General features: G+C 37.8%; 5 protein-coding genes across 5 annotated transcripts in view; 1 reads left to right on the forward strand and 4 right to left on the reverse strand.

Annotated features, from left to right (window-relative positions):
* CBG21695 overlaps nt 1-6,794 on the forward strand; it is a gene marked incomplete at both ends in the record, with an annotated part of 7,851 nt that extends 1,057 nt beyond the window's left edge. Inside the window, 2 exons of the mRNA XM_045235238.1 lie at nt 6,248-6,391; nt 6,615-6,794. Coding sequence (XP_045097383.1) covers nt 6,248-6,391; nt 6,615-6,794 — 324 coding nt within the window. The remainder of the gene's footprint in view (nt 1-6,247; nt 6,392-6,614) is intronic.
* A 306-nt stretch (nt 6,795-7,100) lies between these two features.
* On the reverse strand, nt 7,101-7,593 carry CBG21694 (the record flags this gene model as incomplete). Its single annotated transcript, XM_002632893.2, has 3 exons — nt 7,101-7,318; nt 7,365-7,521; nt 7,582-7,593. The coding sequence occupies 3 exons, from the start codon at nt 7,591-7,593 to the stop codon at nt 7,101-7,103; spliced, it is 387 nt and encodes a 128-aa protein (XP_002632939.2).
* A 760-nt stretch (nt 7,594-8,353) lies between these two features.
* Nucleotides 8,354-10,062, reverse strand: Cbr-vps-26 (the record flags this gene model as incomplete). The annotated part of the gene is made up of 5 exons (XM_002632892.2): nt 8,354-8,545; nt 8,602-9,085; nt 9,130-9,286; nt 9,757-9,910; nt 9,991-10,062. 5 exons carry the CDS (start codon nt 10,060-10,062, stop codon nt 8,354-8,356), a joined length of 1,059 nt encoding a protein of 352 aa, XP_002632938.2.
* A 268-nt stretch (nt 10,063-10,330) lies between these two features.
* On the reverse strand, nt 10,331-12,241 carry CBG21692 (the record flags this gene model as incomplete). Its single annotated transcript, XM_045235239.1, has 3 exons — nt 10,331-10,697; nt 12,005-12,174; nt 12,218-12,241. The coding sequence occupies 3 exons, from the start codon at nt 12,239-12,241 to the stop codon at nt 10,331-10,333; spliced, it is 561 nt and encodes a 186-aa protein (XP_045097384.1).
* Nucleotides 12,242-13,120: 879 nt separating this feature from the next.
* Nucleotides 13,121-23,668, reverse strand: CBG21690 (the record flags this gene model as incomplete). The annotated part of the gene is given in 14 exon segments (XM_045235240.1): nt 13,121-13,207; nt 13,358-14,072; nt 14,774-15,950; nt 16,581-17,756; nt 18,006-18,373; nt 18,515-18,604; nt 19,033-19,143; nt 19,676-19,686; nt 19,697-19,733; nt 19,778-20,010; nt 20,059-20,677; nt 20,794-21,362; nt 21,637-21,761; nt 23,062-23,668. The coding sequence occupies 14 exon segments, from the start codon at nt 23,666-23,668 to the stop codon at nt 13,121-13,123; spliced, it is 5,925 nt and encodes a 1,974-aa protein (XP_045097385.1).
* Nucleotides 23,669-25,695: the final 2,027 nt, after the last annotated feature.

Raw genomic sequence — 25,695 nt, forward strand, 5'->3', positions numbered from 1 at the left:
CACCAACTCGGTGACATTCATCATCAAATAGTTTTGAACAGTGTTGAAAATGTAGGAACCATTACGCCACGAGATGGAATCGTCCATTCCGAAGAACTGATTGAAATGGGTCTGCAAATGAATTTTTTTAATGGTCTATTCAAACACCACCCCTGTCCTTCAAGCTCAATTATCTCGGTTCTTATGAGAGGTATCAGAAATCCATCAACTGATAAAAAGTTGGTGATGTTATGATAAACATTTTATCAGTTGACAAATTTTTGTTATCTTTTACAGGGACCGAAATAATGAAGCTAGAAGGGAAGGCTTTGTTTCTTCAATGAAAAGTTTCTCCGAGACATTTTTCAATGTTTCACCATAACCTTTTATAAAGTAAGTAATTAATTTTTTTAGTGATTCAATGCCATTTTCTACGATTTATCAATTGCCAATAATTCATATTTCCTAAAACCCAAAAAATTTTTTTTGAAAGACAAATTTTGAATTTCTCAAAAAAACCAAATTTTGGAGCCAATTTTGAAGCTCGCGAGATCATTTTACCTGACAATAGTTGAATTGAATATCATTACAAACAGAGATTGCTGCATTTTGTGGTTGCTCACGGAATGCCATCAATTGGATGAGCTCATCTGGCATATGATATGGAAGAAGGATGGATGCCTGAGCGGCTCCGAGGAGCACAAGAAGAGAAAGTGCCACCGAACGCATTCTGAATCATTTAGAAATTGTTAAAGTAAGACCAGCGAGAGAGTAGAGTGATTTATACATACTGAAACCGTATTTTCATGAAGATAGTATGTTCCTTATTGAAACATTGCTTGAAGTTAGCCATTGTGAACGTACATTCAAATTCAAATTATCCCGTAATAAAAGGTCCGCATCACTTTGTCCAATTTGACCCAATTTATCTCGGTTCCTGTGAAAGATGTCAACTAATTGTCAACTAATGAAATTTTTGTCATAATATCGAAAACGTTTTGTCAGTTGACTATTTTTCCTTATCTTTTACAGGGATAAATTTGGTCAAAGTTGAAAGAGCTTTTAGTACATCTTTAAGGTTTAAGGTAGATGGAAAGTCAATGGAAAGGAAAGAGTACATGGTTTTGAATAGTACTTCTATCAAAATTTCTACCCATAAATCAATTAAGGTCCAGGAAAAAAAAACGGATTTGACGAATGAAAGGTGAGAAGTTAACAAACGATGGCAATGTAAATCTTTTCTCTGATCATATATCTTTTCTCTGATCTTTTCTCTGATCATATAAAAATAACTAGCCCTATCCCATATACCCAACCTGGATGATCAATTTCAAAAGGGGAAATTTCGCATTCCATCATTCTTTACAAAATATTACGTCTTAAAAAGTGTTACAGTTTCAAAGTGTTCATATGAGAGATCGAAAAATTACAATGGCAATGCCTTCCTTACCTCCGTTTCTATACAAGTTTGATCGAACTATGACAAAAAAAGCAAAGGCATTCCTATTATTTTTCTAGATTATTTTGAAGAGATTCTTTCAAATTTTCACTCTTTTACTTGCATTTTTTAGAAAAAAAAGTTTTGCTCCCCAGAACAGAAATCTAACCTAGTTTTCATTAAAAACGCAAAAATTATTTTTCTTGATGTTCAAATAGCTAGTATCCAATTAGCTGACGAATTCTTCTAGAAAAAATATATTCCCTCTAACACACCGGCATCATTATTTATTCGTAAATTTCTAAAAAACTCTGGACAGGAAACTGTAAATTAAGTTTAAGAAGACAACTGGATCTTTTTTTCAATTTTCAAATATGTGCACTTTGAAACTGTAATATTTTTATAGATCAACAAAAAAGCTAAAAGTTGCTCACCTCCAAGAAAATAATCCCCGAAGTTTGCCGAAAGAGATTACTGTAGATTTTCCCCAAATGTCACATTTAAAATTTAATCATTCAGGATATATTTCGAATAGCATTAATAATTGCGGATAAAAAAACCAAAAGGCAGAAACAATAAAAATAGTTATGTTCAGTACCTAATTCTGATTTCGAAACTCATAACTTCTGAATTTGTCAACTTCACCAAATCTATGTTTTTTTTCTGTTTTTTTCGACTATGGGTAATATAAATTTTCATGTCAGTTTATAAGTTTTTGAATCTGGTAAATCAAATCTTCTGTCAGGTACCGTAATCACTTTAATAGAAAACCACCTTATACTTGATTTTGAGCTCAATTATCTCGGTTCCTATGAGAGATACCAAAATTTCTTATTTTGTAGAATGTTAGTAAAAACATAGTCCACATTTTTCCAATTGACAAATTCTTGATATCTCTCATAGGAAAGGAGATAATTGAGCTCAAAGTTCAAGCATAGGGAGGGCTTCTGTTAGAGCTTACGGTATCCGTCACAGAAAATTTTTTCGCTCTAGAAGAGCGGCGAGGCGAATAAAAGTTCCAAAATTTAGAGAAAAACGGAACGGAAAATCGCGAATTTCAGTGAAAAAATGACGTTTTTGAAGGGGTTGTGATGAAAATGAGTCAAAAAAGGACAGAGAGGGCGTCGTCGTCGGTTGTGCACACAGTCGTGGCAAAAATTATATGGCGTCGGCGAATCATTGATATCACTCGTTGGCACTGATGGGTTATCAAATCAAATTACGTCGTGGAGAGAGGGAGACACAGTCGTTTTGCGCCTTTTAACTGGATGATATTAAAAGCACACCTCGTAAAATGGGCAACCGTAAAAAGTGTTTGAAGGAGGGGTTTTTGAAATTTCTGCGTCTTTTAGAAAAGAATATTCATGTGTAAGAAACAAAAAAAACAAGAAAAGTTAACAAAACCTAAATCATGACAAAAATGGAAAGCGATGAAAGAAATCAGAAATAACAGATGGGTGATCAGCAACAGGAATCAACTTGTTCTTGGAGCGACTGTCGTGAGCACGGAATACAAATGACGTGGCGGATTCTGGAGAAATGACGTCTTTGTTGGAGTTGAGAGAAGAGAGAATTGAATCGATCTGAAATGAAAATCGGATTTCAGTTTTTAATGTCTAAAGAATTACATCATCTTGCTGCAATTTCCCTGCTAGATATTGCTCTTCTTCTTCAATTTTCTTCAGCTTTTTCTCCAATTTCTCCTTCACAAAACCTCTGGAATGATCGATTTCGTAGTGCAGCACCTTCTTCATTTTCATCTTCAACCCATACAATTCGACGTCGTTGAAAAACTTGGCGCCAGATTCGAAAAGTTGCCAATTATCGAACGACCCGCACAGATGGCATAAAAGAGCCATGGTGTTTCGAAATTCGATATTTTTGTCGAATTTAGCAAGGATTGAAGCTTTGGTTCGAAGAAATTGAACTTGATCACCGGAATCAACAAGGAGAGATTCGTATTCAGAGAGGAGACGCAGACAGTAGTCAGTTTCAGATTGACATAGCTGAAAAATTTTTTTTTGAGATTTCAGAAAAAGAAAACTATACTCCTCCTTCCTTAGTACATTGAAGAAGGGAATCGATCAGCATGATTTCATGGGTCCGGTTGTTTTTAGTGTTTTCACGGAGATCAGTGAGGATCTGAAATTCATATCGGGGTCAGTATTATGCTGATAGGCTGGAGGTCCTAAAACGTAGCCTGAAAATATTTGTATTTTCAGGATTTATTTTCTCGATTTTTCGAGCGTTTTCCGTTTATTCCCGGCTTTTCTGGAGGAAAATAACAGGAAAATCGAGAACAATCAGTGAACAAGAAAAAATAAATTCCGAAAAAAAAACGATTTTTAGGTTAGTTGTCGTTGTGGGACCTTCAGCTCCGATTTTTTAATACCGGAATATTACCTGTTTTGCTGCTTCGTAATCGCCGTTGCTATAAAAATCTGCTACCCGAAACAAGTCGATTTCTCTGAAATTTGAAATTTATTCCATTTTTAGAATATGGTCAATTTCAAATTACGTTATAGCCGTTGCAGTTTGATTCTCTTTCGAAACATCGCGATACCAGAATTTGTCATTTAGATTAGGAGAGAACATTGGATAATTTTTACGAGTTTTTGGTGTAGATTCATCGTCAGAAGACGGATCGAATTCGTTTAGAAAATCCATTACTGTTTCTTTTCTTCGGCTTCTTTCGGTGGTTCACCAACTTGTACACTTTGCACACAGGTGCGGAACTCCTTCACGACGTCTTGACACTTTCTCCAGTCCCGATGCTCTCCCATACAATCGGAAACCTTTAGATGGAGATCCCAGCAACCGGATTTTCTGAAAAAATCGAAAACATTTATTATAAAAAAAATAAAAAATTGCATCACTTGATCAATGTCTCAACTCGATCCTCTTGATCGGCGTTTCCAGTCCAAATATGCGGAGATTGTGGTGGTTTTGGAGTAGCAGCTGGAGCAGCAGCAGTTGACATTACCCCGTGTTCTTTGGAATTTGAAATTGTTTTGGGACGAAAGAAAATGATAGAAAAGCGAAAAAAGAAAAGAAAAGCAACAGGGAAGGAGTGTAATGGGACAAGAGACACAGACTCATAGAGAGGCCCCAGCGACTCCCGTTAGTTCGCACTCTTCAAAATTTTTGTCTTTTTTTTCGATTTCTCTGAGAGAAATACACCGAGAGTTGGGAATTTATAATTAAAATTGTCTCTTTAATAAAGAGTCTTTTTATTTTTCTCTATTCAATTTTTGTTGACAATTTCGATGTTAATTTTCTATGTCAATGCTATCTCTTTCTTTTTTTTTTTGATAATCGGACAACTTTTCGCACGCAACCTTGATTGCTGCAGCAACAAAGTTTACCGCGACACACATTATAATCGAGAAAAAAGGCGTCGTTCCCGAGAAGAACTTTTTAATGTCGTTTATCGCCCGAATCACGTGTTGAGACCTGTTTTTGCAACTTTCACGTGTTGGGTGTTGAGCTATATAGCTTTTTCTTTCGCTTTTGCTAACTTTTTTCCATGGAAAACCTTGTTTTTTAGTAAATTCTACTGAAAATTGAGTGAAAAAATAAAAATTTGATAGCGCACACCGTACGTCAACTTAAAGGAACATGCCATAATTCATATCTTCGCTGTGAAGCTCCGTTACCAAATTTGGTAAAGCTCCTTTAAAGTACTACTGTGTTTTGATAGAATTTTCGATTCGTTGTGTGATTCTAATTCCTTTTTTGGTCAGAAATTGCAAAAGTTCTGAGTAAAAAAAAGTAAAATTTTTGTATTACCAAATTCTTATTCGACTTCTAGTAAAATTCGCAGAAAAATGAGAAAAATCGCCTGAAAAACAGACTAAAAACCGTAATTATAGGAACATGTCAAAATATGTAAATTCGGTGTGAAACCCTAATAGGTTATTTTGTGCTGCTCCTTTGAAAAAATAACCTATTTTTTTAAACCGGAATTTTGTTCATGATTGTTTGTTTTTAAATAGAGTTCGAATAGACTATTGATCATGAAAAAAACAATCACCTCATTCTCTATGTGAAATTCTCTTGTCCGTTTCCCGAATTTCCGCCCATTTTATAGTCTCAAAACTTTTTTTCCGTGTCAGGTAATCAAGCCTCGAGTTCCGAGCAAAACCAAGCTGGAGAGCAGTCGGGAGTCGTTAGCTCCGGCTCCACAGATACCCACTCGAAATCATCTGGATTTCATCGCGGGATGGGGAGCCGGATGCATCGAAACGTGTATTCTGTATCCGTCGAACAAGATCATCTTCCGACAACAGCTACACGGATTCCACGTTAAGGATGCGATTCAACAAATCAAATTGGAAGGCGTGGGAAAGCTTTACAGAGGTCTTCTGCCTCCACTGATCATGCGAACGACGAGTCGAGCGTTGATGTATGGATTGTACGACGAATTTCAGATCTCCCTTAAATGCCCACATGCACCGCCCAACTCTTCATTCTCAATTGTCACGCACAAGCCGCCTTTTTATGTGAGTACCCAAAAATTTAGAATTTCTTGAAATTTTCATTGCAATTCAAAATTTCCAGCAGGAGTATGCGAAGCGATGTTATGCCCGCTGGAACGGGTTCAAGTCCTTCTTCAAACAACGAAATTCCATGATAAATTCAAGAATACATTGCACGCGTTCAGTCGATTAAAAGAGTACGGATATCGAGAATATTATAGAGGATTTTCGGTGATTTTGGTTAGAAACAGTTTGTCCAACACACTTTTCTTCACGCTGAGAGATCCATTGAAACATAGGGTGAGGATAAAATTTTCAGATATTTTTCTGATATAGAAATCTGGAATTTCAGATAGTATCCCTTCCACAAGCCAGCCGTCTTCCATGTTCTCTTCAACACTGGATAGGCGATTTTATAGCTGGATCGCTGTTAGGTGCAACGATATCAACGGCGTTCTTCCCGTTGGGAGTCGTCAAAAATCATATGCAAGCAAAGGTAATTTTGGGGCCAATTTTTTGAATTCGGCGTCATTTTTGGATGTTTCAGTAGAAAGGAAACAAAGCGTATAAAGCCTATAATTTTTCAATAAAAAAACTGAAAACATTGAAAACAAGGTTCCAGTTTTACGCCTTGTTTCCCTTCCACTGGGTGATCCAAAAAGTAGCGCTAAATTAGGTCTAACCACGATCTCCCACTAATCCCCTTGGATTCTTTCCAGGTCGGCGTAAACTACGACAGCGGTCTCCGCGTGTTCCGAGACGTTTGGCAACTCCGAAATCGTTCGCTTCGAAATCTCTACCTGGGTGTCCATCTGAACTTTACACGATCCCTCGTCGCATGGGGAATCATCAATTCAATGTACGGAATTCTTCGAAGAGCGTTGGCTCCGTTTGAATAATTGAATAATTTTTAGTTTTTGTTCATCATATTGTGTGCCTTTTCATCCCCTCAAACCTCTTTCACTTTTTTCTGAATTCTAGGAATTCGTATTTTTATCTGTTAATGAGATTTTAGGCTAAATTTAGATCATTATTATAGTCTTCTCCCATCCGCTCACTGTTCTTTCTGGTCATTTGCGCGGCGGTGCCACGTGTTTTTGTTTCCTGTGTAAATAATATAAAAGCCATATATTTACAGATCAACGATTCTAAAAGCTACTAACCGAACAAAAATTCTCATGGAGAACAACAAAAAAGCAGCTAATTTAATGATTATTCTGAACTGCAGGTGGGGGTGTCAGCGAGACGACGTTGGCTTGTCCTTTGCCTGGCGCACGAAGAGCCGCTTCTGTAGGTGCTCCAATCCCGAACATCACGGCTCCACCGACGAGAGCAGCGACTGTGAGACCTTGAGCAACGACACGTCCTCGCATGAAGAGTTGGGCGTCGCGGGAGCTTCGACGCAACGTGGCAACCATCATACCTGCAAAAATTTGAATTATTTCAATTATCTAGGTGATTAGGAATACCAATGAGACATCCAGTGGTTGCAAGCATGCCAAGAGGTACAAGTGGATTGTTGAGTGCCTTCTGGAGCACTGTCGTCGCCTGGGTTTGTCCTCGAGAGCCACTGGACATGTCTTGTGGAATCATGGGAATATTCGCACGATACGCCTCTTTTTCTTGCTGAAAATTTTCAGGCAAAATCAAAAAATTCGGTCAAAAATTGGAAAATTAATGACTTACCGTCCATTTCATGTGCGCTTTGTGATCACGGAAATCGTGTGGCTCGGCGTTCATTTTTGTCTGGAATTTTCAAAATTTTTTGTTCGGAATTCCGGAATTTCCGAAGCTTTTTTTCCAATTTAGAGATCTTATTTACTACAGTATGTCAAAGGCGCACGCAAAGTTCTTCTTGAGGGTCTCGAGCGGAATTGCTTTCTTACGGTATGTTAAAGGCGCAAGCGAGAAGTTTTATTGCGGATTTCGAGTGGAAATCGTTTTGTCAGCATTTTTGTGCGTTTTCGAATTTTTAAAATCAATTTTTCCCCAATTTTTCCGTTTTTTTCGATGGAAAATTGGGATTTATGCATTAAAATTTGAGTTTTCATCAATTTTGTGTTTTTAAATGAGAAAAATCCGAAATTCTGAATTTTTTGAATTTTGAAACTCGGAATATTCCGAAAATTCCGAAAATCCCTTGAGGGTCCCTAAAATTCAGATAACTGGAGATGGCATTTTTCCAACTCAGCGAATAAATCGAGCTTACAAGATAAAACGTTCTTTACTGTGTGGGTATAGAAAATTTACAAAGTTTACGAGGGGAGTCAACTGGCTGCTGGGGTGCAATATAAATTATGGTTTTTCAAAAGGGACTGAGAACAAATAAATAATTGGGGGACATAGAAATTTTTGCTTGAAGAAGGGTAATCACAGAGTAGGCAATTTTTGAAACGGATTTTTGATGAGAAGAGGACGGCGAAATTTTTTTGAATGAAAAGAAAAGACAATCAATAATTTATGAAGAATCAGAATTATCATCAGGACTCGTGGATCCACTTTTTGGATCGGATCTCGGGGATTCTGGCTTCGGATGTTCGATAGAAGGAGCTGTGAACTTTTGGGTTCCTGGGATACTTGTCTGTGGCTCCTCATCGTCTGATCCTGGACGACGCATCGCTTTGTCAGCTTTTCGCCAGAGGGTCACTTCCTAGAAATTCAATTTTTAGAATTTCAATTTCAAGTTTTCGAATTCTAAATAAATACCTGTTGCTTGAAATATCTGCGATCCTCCTCATCGATCAGCACCAAATTCAAGAAGTACTTGACTGAAAACTTCTTTCCAACGTCTCTCATCGATGGTGCCAAATCGTACCCAGCCAGGAACAGCCGAATTGGAATGGATTCTCCACGAACAGGCGCCCCGTCCATAATCTCAAACTTCGCAACTGTCTCCGACTCTTTGAAAGTGTTGGGTCCGGATCCGACGATTTCCGTTTTTAGAATCGCAATCTCCATGTACTTGATCTTGATACGAACCAGAAGGAAGTAGATTTTCCCAACGATCACATCCTGAAGATGATATTTGTTCTTGTTGTACTCGAATTCGATGTGAAGGCAATCCTCGATTCCAACTTCCATTTTAATCGATTTATCATTGTCAGGATAGCTGCTGAGGGCGTGAACAACTAGGTCGATTTCCTTTGTCAGGTCTGTGAGCCTTCTGATTACAGTAACCCGGAGGAAGTATCTGGAAAAATCGACAATCATAAAATTCAGCCTCAATCAACAAACCTCAGCTTGACATTGGTTCCCATATAAGTCTCAAACGGCTTCTCAACATTATTGAACTCAAACGGAAACTGTGCATTCTGTGTGAGATCACCGGGACGAGCCAGCTCACGAGTCAGCGAAATGAAGTCTTGCTGATTTCCACGATCATAGTACACCTCTGAAACTGAAACTTTAAATTGGTTGTAGAGAGAAAATGGGCGGAGTCGGTGCGCGGCGCATATGTTGCCAGGGCTGTGTCTCGGGTCCCGCCGCGAAAGGCGCCATAGGAATATCTGCGGTGTCGCACACATTTCAGAGGACGTTTTTGAGGTGTTTTTTTGGTTTTCGAGAGATTTCACTGTAATTTTTCTGGACTTTGTGTTTTTCTGTGTTCTCGCATTCTCAAAGTTAGGTCTTGACACGATTTTCGCTATAAACCATTCACATGTTCCCAATTTCTCAGAAAACCGTAATTCTGAAAAAACTTGTATTTCTTTTTCGGGAAAATGGGTTATTTTCTTATTTTTCGCGCTAAAAACTTACAATTCTCGGAAAATAAAAACCCCAAATAACATAAAGATAATCAATTTAAATTTCCAGGTCAATTTTCTAGAAAATTCTTTTTTCCTCAGCCCTTTTAAAACTTACCGATTTGCCCAATGAACTCAATTCTGATTCCTTGATGCTCAAATTTGTGATTCGCCTTCTTCAAATTAATATGCACTGTTCCTGCCACCGATTCACCGTCGTAGTAGAGAAAATTGTCATGCAGATTGCCATCGTCGCCGCGCGCCTTCACCACCTACAAATTTAAATTTATTTTCCATTTATTTCAGCATTTTCCGACTGAAAATGATGAAATTTAACTCAATTTTCCCTTACTTTCCGACTATCCTCGTTCGAGAGCCGAATCTGGATTTCTGCTGATTGTCCGAAGCCAAATAGCATCGCCATCGCGTCGGAATTGGTTTAAACTAAAATATTTTATTTGTAAATTCATGAAAATCTCGTTTTATTGAACAAAATCAACGGAAAAACGGATAGAATGAGTCAGAATGGTGGCCGCGATTGAAAATTTTCTTCGGATTCCCCGTGGAGCGCGTTTGCTGACCGCCTCCAAGTGCGATCAAAGTTTATTTATTTTGGAATCGTTTATTTGTTGAATTCCGAATCAACAAAAGTATCGAATTCACACAAATTCAAATAAATAATTACCTTTATTTTAATTCATCGATTTAATGGGAACCGCTTCATCCCACGGTCCATGAATCGTGCATTTACCGGTTTGCTTCAAAATAAGAATTAATGGACACACGAAAAGAATGAAGACATGAAGTAAAGCCCAAAAAACGGAAAGTTCAACGGAAAACGAAGAGATGCAATAGACAGAAAACAAGGATAAAACGGTGAAAATTAGCGAGGAGGCGACAGGATACACGTGGAACATCCGATTCCGGAATTCGGCTCCGTAGGCGTGGAGAGTGAATGCAATGACAAGAAGGAGGAGGGTTGGAGTGTCCTCTTCGAGACGGGAAAGCAGGAAAATTGCAGAGCTCAGACCACTGCTAACTGATGTTGGATAGGAGACACTGAAAAGTTGATTTTATTGGAAATTGATGGGGGAGATCTGACCAAAAATTATTTTTTGAATGCATCAAAATGTGCAGAAAAATATGTAGATTCACATAGAAATAAAGAAAAATTTCAAAAAAAAAACGCAAATCTCTAATCGCTTCAAGCCAAAACTGAAACACTGAAAAATTAACGATTTTTTTCCCATTTTTCGAACGAAAAATTAATTGTTTCTTCGATTTTTGAGCAGAATTTTTAGATCTTTTTGGTTTTGTAGCTATTTTCGAATTAAAAAAAGTGGGACCTGGAAAATTTCGCGGGCGGCTTCCCGGTCAATTTTCGACGCCTTGCCCAAAAACACTACGGTAGTAAACGAAACTTATTTATGTGAATTTAGTGGGATTTTTTGGACAAAATTTAGATTTCTTGGTATGAAAATGATAGCTGGCATCTCTAGAATCTGTTTTTCATCGAAAAACCAAACTTAATTGCGAAATTAGCTCAAACGAGGCGAAACTCTGAAATATTACGTTTTTGCCGCACTTTTTCGTAGATCAAAAAAAGCTACACCTTTCAAATTCTCAGGTCCCACTTTTTTAATTCGACAATATTTTGAATGATTCTTTTTCCATTTTTTTTCGGTTTTTTGTCTGAAATTTTACGGGACGGTGTTCGGGAAGATTACTGTAGGTTACTGTAAACGGCTTATTTTCTTTTTAGTTTTTTTCTCGAACACATTTACGTCAAAATGCAGAAAAAAACTGTGAAGGTGTTTGCAAAAAAAAAAAACTAAAAAAGGAAATGAGTTTTGTACAGTAATCTACAGTAATCTTTACGAATACCGTTCCGTCCAATTTCAGACATTCAGACAAAAAATTCTAACAATTCGAAAAGGAATCTTCGAAAATAGCTATAAAACCTAAGAAGGTCTAGAATTTTTGCAACAAATTGAACAAAAAATCAATTTTTCTTTCAAAAAATCTCAAAGAAATCGTTTGTTTTTCAGAGTTTTCAGTTTTGGCGGGAATTCAAAAAAGAGTTCCAGACCTTCAAGAAGTTTCCAGAAATGAACTTGAAGCGATTGTTTAAGATTTTGCAATTAAAAAAAATTTGCTGGTGTTAAATGTGAATCTACATATTTTTCTACACATTTTGATGCAATTAAATAAAAGCTTTACACTGGCGCCTTGACTCCATAGTCATGAAAGAGGCAGCTAAGAATGGCGGTGATAATTGATGTCGAGTAGATTGTATCCGACTGATTGAAGTTGTCAGGGTTCTGAAATTTTAAATGATTTAGTCTGAAATCGTTTAAATTTCAGACCGTATCACAGGAGTAAACGCGTAGGCGAAAAGGAACAAGGTGACGATGGTTCTGGCATGTTCTCTGGAATTCGCCACTACAGCCAGAAATTTACAGAAAAACAGATAGAGAGCAATAGTGGAAACAAAGACGGTGTAGAGAATGTTCGGCGACCAGTTGGAATGTAAAATCTGAAATTTTTTTGAATAAAAATATTTTTTTAAAGAGACTTACATTGAGAAAAAGCACGAAATACATTGTTAGAGTGTCCAGATGGGTGAGAAAATTCATACATCCGTAAACCGCACTTTTATAGTCATAATGGACGACGGATACTGCAAAATTTGGGCTTTAAAAATCGGAGAAAAATTCCAGCTACCATTTTTCCTCAACTCTTTCAAAAATTGCGCGTCTCCGCCGGAATAATTGTCTGGAAACGCCTGTTTCCGATAGAGAATCTTCTGCCATGTGCCGGTTAGTGATGACGTCATCAGATGGACGCATACCCTATTGAAAGACTGTGTATTATTGATTTTTTTCGTGTCGTTGGCAAATAGAAAAAAATTATGTTTGTTTATTCAAGTGATTCTGATTAAAAAATGTAAATTCCAAAAATTGTCTGGAGACCCCGCAAATTCCGGGGTCTCAATTGTCTGTGTCAGAAACGGTAAACGCGCCCTATCGAACAGTCGGAATTTAGGCGAATTTTGGTGCGAAATTCAAATAAAAAAGAGTCAACCATTTATTATATTTGTCGTGTGTCACAGTACAGAATGGGGAAAAGTTAACAAGAATAAAAAAACAGGGAAAAATGGAAATGAAAACGAAGGAAGAACCCGAAAAAGGAAAGAGGAGAGCAGGAGGGGAGAGAAAAGAATCTAACAATACATCGAAAAAATATAAAAATATATACTTTTTTTGAAACATTTTGTGTGACCATATAGATGAGTCAGGAAAAAGAGAACTCGTAGGGTACCAGAGAAAAAAAAAACGAAAAAAATGAACAAAATTTAATACTTTTTGGTTTTTTTGTGGGGTTGAGATAGAGAAGAAAAGAAAAAAAAGGGGAATAAAAATGAAAACCGTTCGTTTTACAAAGGGAAAACTTGATAAATATAAATATAGATGAAAATGAGCCTATTCTTGTTTCTTCTTGCTCATTCGTGTCCATTCGATGAGTGTCGCTGGCGATCGGAACAGGAAGATCAGTTTGGCGAAGAGATCCTGGAAATGTGGAAATTATGAATTGGAAATTTCAAAAACTGAAAATTTTGAAAATCTGAAAAAATCAGAAATTTTCAAATTTTTTCCGAATTCAAAAATCAACATTTGAGATTCTTGAAAATCTAAAAAAATCAGAAATATCAAAATTACCTGTTCCAACATGAAATCCTTGGCTTCTCGCACTAAATAAATATCGAGGCAAATCTTGAGAAGATGATCTGCATTCGGCAGTTCCGTGAACATTACCGTACTTGGAGACGTTGTGAATACACCACGTACGATACCTCTTCCGACGACCAGAATGACAGAAAGATACACTGCAATGACTCCTCCTTTGAACACCTTCGCCAGTAGAGATGGGAATGCTCTGTCGATGAATCCAACGGTTTGAAGGTACGGCCGTTTTGAGTATGTTGTATTTTCACTTGGAATCCAGACGTCAGATGGTACTGGATGCTCTGACGACGCTATCCAGATCTTCTCATTCATCCCATTTCCTTGCTCCAATTTCAGTGTCAATGTATCAAACCATGCTTGTGAAACTTGAGTTGGTGTCATTCCCGTTGTATTCACTGTGACTTTTCCATCCCTGGTGATTGAAGTTCCGATTGATGTTGGAAGAATCAATTCTCCTTGATTCGGCACTTGGATGAATGCTGGCATAGAAGCACGAATCAGAATCGGGTGGCCTGGTTCTCCTCTGAGCGCTGCTCGAATTTCGGAACGAACTTTATCATCTTGATCGATTGGGACAAGCCATGATTTGGAATGTTTTAGGGCCGTATTCTCGTTTGGATCGTAGGGACGAGTGAATTCGAGGGACACTTCGAAGTTGACAGAGGTGGAGGTGGAATTCAATTTGTCACTGAAAAAATTGATGTTGGGAATTCGAGAATTCAGAAGTTATGGAAAGCAGAATTTCCGGAATTCTGAATAATTCGAAACTTTGGAAATCGAAACTTGCCGGAATTCGGAAGTTGTAAAAATCAAGATTTTCCGGATTTACAGAATGATGAGATGTTCAATTTCAGTGTTTCGGAAATCCGGAACACAAAAATCCGGAAAATTAAAATTAATTTTTCTGGAAATCCAAACTTTTTGAAGTGATTTTTCCGAAATTCCGGAATTCCGTAAGTTTAAAAACTAGAATTTCCCGAAATTCCGTAAATTTTTAATATTGAAACTTTTCGGATTTCCGGAATTCCAACATTTTTGAAAATAATTATTTCCGGAATTCCGGAGAACCGTAATTCTTAAAAACCGGAAATTTCAGAACTGCAGCGGAATTAAGAAAATTTGGGAATCGGAATATTTGGAAATTCCGGAAATTCGACATTTTTAAAATTCGGTTTTCCGGAATTCCGGAAGTTTTCAAAATTGGAAAACTCCGGAACTCCCGAATACCAAAAATGTTTAAATCAGAGTTTTCTGGAATTCCGGACACTTTCAAAAACGGAATTTTCCGAAAGTCCCGAAATTTTTTAAATTGATTTTTCCAGAATTCCGGAATACAGGAATTTTTAAAATCAGAATTTTCCGGAATTCTGAAATTGGAAAAAAACCTACATCATAGCATCTCTTGAATCCTGCGAAATCGGCCAGTAGATTTCAGATTCCGGACGGAATCTGACAATGAGAATATCCTCGAAAGTGTATCCTTTCAAATATGAAACCGATTGCCTGGATCTTGTAACTGAATCATCTTCTGTTGGCTTATACATCGTCGTCAATGCATTATTCATTTCACCCAACTGGCCAGGTGTTATCAACGAGAGCTCCTTGTTATCATGATTTCTTCCCTGTGCTTCCATTTCGTAAAGTGGTGGGTATCCTTCGATGGAAATCTTCAAATTAACCTTCTCTGGCATACTGATCGTTCCAATTTGGTTGAGAAGAGACCATAGAAGAAGTGGCGAGAATATAAAGACAACGACTCCAATGATAATTGGGAATCCCATCATATATTTCACCAGTTTTCCTTTGGCTATTCCACGTGGCGCCGGATAGGCGGCTTCGAATTGACGAGCACATTTGATGTTGAAGATGTGAGCGTAGAAGTTTTCCATGTTGAAGAAATCGAAAAGTGGCATTGAGGTGTCTGTCCATGTCCAATCGATTGCTGTACGAAGTTCGAATAGGAATGGAATGTTCATGAATACTTTGAATGCAATCATATTGGTCATTCCGTAAGAATGGGTCAGGAGATTTCCGATGCACAATTCTGGGTAACCATTTCGGATTTGCCAAGCGGATACCAAGAAATAGCAAGACTTGATGACATACAATGCCTGAGCAACTTTGTTAGCGACTGCAGATCGACGGGTCATATTCGGAAGAACTAGGAAGATCCAGATGTGAAGGAAAGCGATCATGAAGAATTGATAAATCAATTTTCCGACAACTGATTTTCGAAGATAGAGGGCACGATCCACAATGATGGCGAGAGTCATTCCAACGAGCATAACAACTAAAGTGACTGGAATTCTGGATGCTTTGACGTCATCAAGAACATTTCCAGATCCTCCTTCTCCGAATGATGAGTATCCGAATGTCATGATCAGGAAGCATACGACATCAATTGCGAACATAATGGGGTACAAGTCACGGATGTAACGGAATTTCGGATGGAACAGTTGGTGGATGAATCTTCCGATTGGTCCACGTGGTGCTTCTGGTGGACTACCTTCCATATTGTCAACGATTTCTTCCAAGACAACAGCGTCCGGGTCGGATGGTATCACAACTGAAAAATCGCTTTTTTTTGGTGTCCGTATTAAAATTGGCTCCAGGAGATTTCGAAATAACGGATTTTTTCCGTCTACATAAAATCGGTCCGAAATTCAGAAAGTTTCCAGAAAAGTTGATTTTAAATGGACAGACTGTCGCATAATTCGGCCCAAAATTAGAATTTTCGTTCAGATCAAAAATTATAATGTAAAACAGAACGAGACCATCAAAATAATACCTAATTCGACTATTTTTGAATACTGGCTTTCAAATTAGAGGCAGCCTGCCTCAGGCAGCAAATGAGCCCGGCTATCTCGCGCCTTCTGAATTGACATTTTCATCCCAGAAGGCGTAAAATAGCTAGGCTCAAATAATGCTTCTAATTTGAAAATCGAATATAGTCGAATGAAGTATAATTTGGTAGGTCTCGTTCTGTTCTACATTAAAATTTTTGATTTGAGAAAAGTTGGAGTTTGAGCCGAGTTATGCAATGGTCCATAGTAAACCCTGATCAGCCCGGTTGACATGAAATTGACTTTTTGAATTTTGAAATTTGAAATCATTTGAAATTGACTTTTCTTAATTACGTTGATTTCGGGTCAATTTCATACTTTGGAAATGTTCCAAAACCTTAATCAAAACTCACTCTCTCCTCCACTGGTTCCCTCCTGTGGATCTGCTTGAGTCACCACCACCTTCGGCTCTGCCTTCTTCTTTCTCGGAGTTCCAGCATCGGATCCTGCGGGCGATCTCGACTCAGTTGTATCATCCTTGGCAAACGTCTCTGTCAGATTCGCATCCTTCCACAAGCCCAACTTTCTGAGCATATAACGATGGAAGAAAAGGGAGAATAACAATATGATATCCCACACAGCGAAGTTGGTTTTTTGAGATACTCCGAATAGTTTCTCCATTGACATTGGATTCATTTGATGTTCCGTAACCCATGTTGACGAATTGAATGGCATGAATTGGAATTGGCAGATGAATTTGGCAACGATAACAATCTCAGTGTAGGTGATCATCGTGACCCAGAAGAATTTCGATGGCCGTGGATTCGATAGATTTCCCCAAAACAAAGACATCAGGGGAAGAGGCATAGTGATGAGGCCACCAGTGACCGCCTGTGTCATAATTGCACAGAAGTAGCAAAGAATATCAGTATGGGCTCCAATACAGTTGACAACAGCGTTCAGTAGTCGGGTGGCTGATGATTTCTGCTGCCAGTCGATGCTAACCGCATTCTCCATTTTCTCAACATCATTTTCAGAATGTACCAGTTGTAGACTTGGAAGATCGACATCCGTTCTTATTTCAGTGAGTTTTCTAGACGTGTTCGAGAGCGATTCCGAGTGTCCAGCCTTCAATTTCTGCTTCTCCTTGCTCAGCACAAAACCAACGTAACGATGTTCGCGGCACAGTTTGTTGAGAGTCACACTACACAAATCCAATGCAGATGCTATCATTTTCTGAACGAATTTTGCAGTGGATTCCACCTTCGAATCCTTGTTATCCTCATCGTCTTGCTTGTTGTCTCCATCTGGTTGATCTGTTCCTCCTTTCTTTCGTTGCTCTGGTTCAGATACTGCAGTTAGGGCACGGTCATCAGCATCCTTGATTGTGTCTCCCTTTTTCACTTGTTGTACCGTCTTAGCTAGATCCAGGTCGTGAGCAGTGGCAGCATACATTATCTGTCCAGGATCCAATCTATCATAAGCTGTTGCCTTGGGATCCATTTCGGGTACAAAACTATCCACTGGTTCCACAAGGTCATCATTCTCCGGGTCATACTTGAACATGTAATAGTCGCCGGCACGTTTAGCTGAAAATAGAAATAGGTTAATAGGGAAAAGAAGGCTTTATAGATAATCATGCTCTTGTAAATTCCAGAATAGTGATTAGTGATTTGTTGATTTCCAAGTTGTAGGTTGGTTGGTAAGTGAGCAACTAAACCAAACAGTTTTTACCATACAACCTGTGTTAGAAGGGCTCCTCTAATACAGGTTTTACAGGTATTTTTGTGAGTTGGTTGGTTGGAATTGAACTGAAAAAAAGGAAGAAAAAAGAGAACTGAAAATGATGAGAGAAAAAAGCAGCGAAGGAAAACTTGAGTTATTATTTTTAGAGAACTCAACAATAGACAACTGGGAGAATAAGATGAGCAGCGACAAAGGGGAAAATCGGCAGCAAAGCGTTTTTCGGAGCTCCCTGGGAGAAACAAACCAACCCGTATCAGATGATTCTTGTAAACGCAAATCATAGTAAGGAAACGGATCGTCCTCGTCGAGACGTATAGATTCTGTGGAGAATGTAGAAGAGAGTATGAAAGACATGAAAAAGTGAGCCCCAAAGTAGAATGAAGACAGACAAAAATGGGTAAGGATTCGGACTAGAATTAGGATAATTGAAATGAAAATCTGAAAATAGAAGTAAGAAGCTCTGAAAGGACTACACAACATCTATACCCGAAACCACCAAAAAACAACTACTAGAAGTATAACTAGAAGACATTCACAAAAAATTAGAGAACCTAGAACCTTTTGATTTCCCACTAAAAACGTTTTCAAAAAGAGACATACCTTGTCCATAAGTTTTCGGTTCAAAATCTCGTTCAGCCGATCCACGTTCGATTTGCTTTTGGTATCTTGAAAACAGATTTTCAAACTTCTTGTAATTTTTTGAGGTCGGAAACAATTTTTTTTAAGTTCACCATTTGATTTTACTAATGGATATTAGGAGATAAGCACCGAAATGATCAATCCAATCAAAATTCAAGTTTCAGGTTTTCATGATTTCAGATTTTGAAATTTTTTCGAAGTTCATACTTTCAAAATTCCAAAATTTTCAAATTTACAGAGTTTCAGGATTTCAGATTTTTAACACTTCAGAACTTCAGAATTAACAATTCAGATTTCCAAAATATCCGAATATCAGATATGAAGAATTTCGAATATCTGAAAATTCGCACTTTCGAATTTTCAAAAATCAAGAATTTCAGCGTTTCAGATATTCCGATTTCCTGAACTTCAGACTTTCAAAATTCAGAATTCCAGAGTTTCCAAAATGATCAATTTTTCAAATTTTCCAAACAATCCCACCTCTCACGAATCGCCTCGGTCCTTCTCTGGATATCAATAAATTTCGCCTTCTGCTGCTCGTTTTGCTCTTTCATCTCCTTTTCGATGAGTTGATTTTTGAGAACGGCTCCTCTGAAAAATATCCCTATTTTTTGAAAAATTACATTCATGGGTTCCCGAGAAAATTAGATGATGAGGGAATTATCAGTAATAAGATACCGTAAAACCTGTAATAGAAGGGCCCCACAAACTGTAAAGTTTGGGTTCGAGTATCTCAATTCCCATGCAAGATATCGAAAATGTGTCAACTGATAAAACACTACTGATATTATGATTAGCATTTCATCAGTTGACAACTCTTTGATATCTTTGCCAGTAACCGAGATAAATTGACTTAAAGTTTGGGAGCTTCTATTACAGCAATATTAACATCTAACCCACGCCCACAAACCGAAAAAGTTCTGGAAAATCCGGGGGAAAAGAGAAATAAGAAAGAAAATTTTTAGAAATTTCTGAACGAATGGGGAAGGATAGAACTCTTCCACACATCACAAAACTCACCTTGACATTCCATTAGGACCACTATAACGTTAGATAAAAACAAATAATATCAAGAAGTGGGTAGGGAGATTTACAGAAGTTTTGAGCAAGAAAAAAGAAGAACTCACCTATTGGCTAGAATCACTTCACTTCGATATTCGACCATACAGTGTTGGAAGTACCTGAAAAATTTTTTTTCAGTCTAAACACTTTAATGTTCTCTGACCATGAGTGCAAAATTCGAATCTGGAATATAATGAATGCCAACGCAATGATATCGTATCCAATCTTTGATTCTTTTTGATCCACCTCGCATTGCTTTGAAAAATCATCAAGACCTGGGATAAGTGTACATTTCTCGACTACACACGAAACGCTGAATAGTTGACGAAGAATGCAGAGTGTTTTTCCAGCAGCACCGGTTTTGTTGAACCATTGCAAAAACACACAGCCCAATATCTGCAAATTTTTGCTTTTTTTTTGAGCCTGACCTGATTATCTTCTTACCTGAACGCAAACTTTCAAAAGAATCGTTAGGAGATTGTATCCGAGAAGAATATTCCATCGTTTCAAAGTCTGTTCGAACGACCGTAACCGCGCATTCATCACATACAAATTGTTTCCGGACCACAGCATTGTCAGTGTGAAAATGATATATCCAAGAGCGAATAGTGATGTTCCAGCGATTCCAGCAGCCAGCGTAGCCATCAAAGTAATCCAGTGTCCATAATGGAAAATGAACGATTTGAAGTAGTCTACGTAGCTCTTCTTCGTATCTATGAAGTCGTGATGTGGGTTCTCATGCTTGATAACAAAGTGACCATCGGAATAAATCGACTCATTGTCCTCTCCTTCTTTTCGGAACACTGCCAATTGGCAAGATGCCAAAAGAAGAAGGAAAAAGTCCCAGACGAGTAATGCCTCTCTCCATTTTTCTCCGTAAATTGGCAGATTCAGAATGATTAAAAGATTATGATTAACAGCTTCTGGATACGATGAGAGCCAATTGTACCATGGATACTCGATACAACTGTCTGGTGGCAATCCAACGTAGAGAATGAACTGGAGAGGGTATAGAATCGACATGTAGATCACATAGAAGATCCATACTCGACGGTTGAATACTCTGAAATTTGAAGACTTTGAAAAACAAGAAAATTTTGAAATTTATGAGACACTTTGACTCAAACTTTTGAGGAAGTCGTTTTTCCATCAAAATATGTTTTTTTTTCAAAAACAAACCTCTTATTCAGCGCAAATAACATTATCCATACACACTGAATAGCTGCCAGTGCGTCCATTCTAACCCATACATCAATTGACATTGCAATGAGAGTGATCTCAAACCCGAATTTATAGAATCCATAGTCCACTAGGAACATGATAGCATGTCGCAAAGATCGATCATAGTGTTGAGGATAAAAATCTGGAAACACTTTGCCACGTAGCGATTCTGGAAGTCCCAATGCCGTTCGATGATGTCGTTGTCTGTAGACGACGATTGATTGGAATGCCAACGCGATAATAGAGCAAATGACACCGAAAAGCATGTAGATCGGTTCACTATGCCCCTCCTTTCTCAGTCCAAACCAATCGGCCATTGATTTGTTACTAAAGGTACAGTTTTCCGCACCAATTCCTCTGTCGATTTTCGAAAGTTCGGGAACCACGTCGAGCTGGTAGATCATCTTGCTAAGTGCCACTAGGAATAGATATGCACACATGAATAGGGAAAAGATTCCATCGGCTGCTGATGGAAGACAAATTGCTAGCGAGAGGAGGATAACTAGTGGAATGTAGATTGCATTAATCTGAAAATAAGTTCTGTGTAGCTGGACAAAATGATACTATTTGGAATACTGTATCTTTCTCCATAAACAAAGTTATAAGCCAAAAACCGTTTGACCTACGCAGTCACAGCTTTATGGCTTATAGCATTGCTCATAGATAAAATACGGTAATCCATATAGAATCGATTTGTAGTACTCGTCGAGTTCTATCATATCTGATTTAGTTGGTCCAGAAATATTGATCCTAAAAGTGACTAGCCCGTTTTCTAATCTGAAAAATCTAGATAGTTCTTACATTACACGCGATAAAAAATCCAATAATGATAAATACGATTTTCGAGATGTGCACTTCGAAGAACCTCCATAATAGTTCGATTGTCTGATTGGCAAGGGTGTGGAGCTTCTTGACAAGTGTATCGCCTGCAAATTCCGCTTTGAAGAAGAACCCATTTATCAATTTTAGGACAATTCACACTTTCCTCTCTCCCCGATGGTCTCTTGGGATTCTTGACCAATGATTTCTATAGAATTGATGGGTAGACAACTTTTTCTTGCTATTTTTCATTCTTCTGCTAATTTATTCTATAGGGGAGGGTGGTAACAATAAACTCAAAGATCGCGGTGCGCGTCTCAAAGATTAGAATTGCTATAAATATGGGTCATTAAATATTTAATTATAGCTGAAAACAAACACTGAAAGCCGTTTATATAGTTCAAAAAGTACTACAAAATCCCCTATCACTTGTCATGTAGTTGTCACCTTCTTATCATTTTTAACATCACTTTGTCTGCGGTTAGAGTTGAAAAAGAGAAAAATTTGAGCTAATTCTCTCAGCTATTTTCAAGGGAACGGCAGCAGTAAAATTGTTATCAGCTGTGAAGAGAATTTTTGGCACCAGCTGCTGTTGCCGTTTCTCTTCTTGTTGTTATTTTGAGGAGCTCAAAGAGCATTGTTTTTGATAAAATTCAATGAGAAGGGGACCTCAGATAAATTGGGTGATAAAAAGTGAGAAAAAATTATTTGTTTTGTCAGAAAAAAGTGAGATTGATGATTGGCATTTTGGAATTTTTAAACTTTGAGATTTTTCCAAATTTTGATTATTGGAATTTTTCTATTTTTTAGAAATGTTAAACTTTTTTCTTCCAAAAATTCGATTTTTTGCAATTTTTGCAAAACTTTGAATTTCTTGCAATTCCAAGATTTTTGTTTCCAGAATTTGGATTTTTTGCAATTTTTAGAATTTTTGCATATTTTCGATTTTTCGCAATTTTTTCCAGAATTTGGATTTTTCGAATTTTTGGCAATTTTTTGATCTTTTGAAAAATATTCGATTTTCAGCAATTTTTGGATTCGTAAAAAATTGAAATTTTTCGATTTTTAAAATAAATTTTCGGAAAAAGTCGATTTTTGCAATTTTCGGATTCCTTGGAAAAGATTTAATTTTTTTTTCCAAAATTTCGAATTTTTACAATTTTCGCTGCGCTCGAAGACTATTGTCTCTACATTTCCGTCATAAAATATTCGTGGTAAGAAAAAAAGGTGAGGAGCAGGAAACAATTTTATGCGTATTTTTTTCTGGACCCTCTTGTTTGAAACGGAGAAAAAAAAAGATGACACGAAAAGATGACAGAAAGTGTTTTGTTTTATGATGCACTTTGTGTAAAAAAATACTAAAAATCCCAACAAATAGATAGAGATCATTAGCATAGGACAACTCACTCCACCAATTAGTGATATACTGCCTTGGCGATCTGTGCCAACCATTTCTTCCATGCGAGTATCCAGATCCAATTGGGGGTCGTGCCACAATAATAGGGGTTAAATCATCGTCATCATCGATATAAGGCATCATGCCAGCACCACCGTAGTCTCCAGAAATTCCCGAATCTCCACTACTACTCACTATTGACTTTGTTAGCATATTACGGTCTGCTGGCGACGGGAGAAGTTTATGCAGGAGCAACTGCTCCCAGTACTTCTCGACGTCTACTTTGTACAACGAACGTCGATGGTCCGAATAGGTGGAAGTGCTCAAATAGTTAGATGGAGCACCGGAGGAGGAAGAGAGAGTGGTATCCGGATAGTTATGAATATGAGAGGAGGAGGGTGGGGGATTGGAAGAGGTAGAGGGGAGGCAATCATCGAAATGGATAGGAAGTCTTAGAACGTCATCTGGGGGATGCTTTACACCGAACCATTGCCTCGGTGACCAACTACTTCGCCTTCTCTCAGGATCCGCGTGGCGTTCGATTTGAGCCTGTCGAGAATATTCGCGTAGCTGGCGAAAGTAGTAGTCGAGAATGTGAACAAATTCTCCGTACACCATTTTGACGGACTTTTAGGATCTCCAGATTCAGAAGGAATGGTATAAATAGCTTAGTACCTTCTCATGGTTTTTGGTAGAAAAAGAAGAAGGCTCAAGTGGCTTGAGGAGGGTGGGGCCTCTATTTTTTCACAACACAGAGAGCAGAGGATTAGAGACGAAGAGGCGGGTCCCACAGACAGGAGGAGCTACACGGAGAAAGAGAGCTGAGAGTTCAAATTTATCGGTTCTTGATCTATTTTTTCTGTCAGATACAACCTGAGTGTGGAAGAGGAGCATGACGAAATGTACTCATTCAATTGGATTGGTGGTTTTTATGTTGTTTCGGGTGCTCTCTTAGCTTGGCTATCCCATTGTAGCTAAAAAATCAAAATTTTTCAAAGACCTCTAAATTTCTAAACACGTTGGAACTACTGTATTTACTCTAATAGGAGGCCAAGCGTCAACTTTAAGGTCAATTATCTCGGTTCCTGTGAAAGATATCGAAAATCCGTCAACTGACAAAATACATCTGATATTATGATAAACAATTTATCAGTTGACACATTTTCGATATCTTTCATAGGAACCGAGATAATTGAGCTCGAAATTGACGTTTTATGTGATCCTCTTTTAGAGCATATGCGGTATCATTTTTTGGTTCATTAAATTTCTTTGTTTTCTATTTTTGGACCCTAGGTGTCTCAAAAACTCATTTCTCCATGTTTCCCACCCTGTGATTCCTGCTCTCTAATCCCCCTGTCTCCTCCAAAAACGTGCAATTTATCAAGATGTCATGTCTTCCCCAAAAAAGTACCCTATACTTTTCGCGGTGTTCAAAAAGATTCTCTTATTTTTTGGTTGTACAACACATCCATGAATCATCGAGGAGGCTCGAAATCTCTGTACTTTTCTTCATCTCTCCGCGTCTCCTATTCTCTCTCCGATTTGACTAATGATATCAGAGGAGCAGTGTGTGGCCATCATCTTATCATCAACAACAGAAAAACAGATGCACCGAGAAGATGAAGACAAGAAGAGTTGCATTTATCATGCAGGTCCGCAGAGGATTTTTCTGATTACGAAAGCGAGTGGAGAGGAATTGAGGAGAAACAAAAACCGAAACGAGAGGAGGGGTCATTTGTTGCTATTATTTACAGTGAAAAGGTAGAGAAATGATAAGAATGAGGGACTCGGAATGCAAAATAAAATTAGAAGAAAAAACAATTTGGAGCTTTTTCATGCTGAAATTTTTCTTCAAAAAATCGGAAATTCAATTTCGAAAATGCCGACAGTCAGGAACCTCAAAAATTCGAATAATTCAGAATCAAACAGAAATTCCTAAAGAATCGAACTGTTGAGAAATCTATAATTCAGATCCAGAAAAATCCAGAAAACTCAGAACTTCACGAAAAATTTGAAAAATTCGAAATTTTGATTTTCAAAAATGAGTTAGGGTTTCCAAATTTTCAGATTTCGAAAATTCCATTTTTCTGAATACCGTATTTCTCTCCCATCAAAACCGCAAACTTTGAGCTCAATTATCTCGATTCTTTTGAGAGATATCGAGAATGTATGAGAATGTATCAAATGATAAAATATTTTCGATATTACGGTAATCAGTTTATTAGTTGACATCTTCTTTATATCTTTCACATAAATCAAGATAATTGAGCTCAAAGTTGACGATTTGGGCGGGCTTCTAATAGAGAGAAGTACAGTAATTCCATTTTAGGGTTTCTGGATTTTCAGATTTCCATTTTTCTAAATAACCTAGATTCTAGAAACCTGGATTTTCTAACACTCCTTATCATTCTGACTCATTGCTAAACATCTAATTTCGTCAAAATATGATGTCTGGGCTCCAAAAAGTTCAAGTGCTTTCTTTCGAAATTAAAAAAAAAAACCTATTTCACTGTCTGAATTGTGTTCTGTGTGCTTCCTTTCCACTTGTTCACAAATCGGGATTAGGGAGTTTCCCCCCGAGAAGAGCAATAATGGCGGAAAGCAGCAAACGGTGAGAACAAGGAAACAAGGCAGCAGACGAAAGA

This window comes from Caenorhabditis briggsae (assembly GCF_000004555.2).
Source record: "Caenorhabditis briggsae complete genome, chrIV, whole genome shotgun sequence".
Classification (NCBI taxonomy): Eukaryota; Metazoa; Nematoda; class Chromadorea; order Rhabditida; family Rhabditidae; genus Caenorhabditis; species Caenorhabditis briggsae.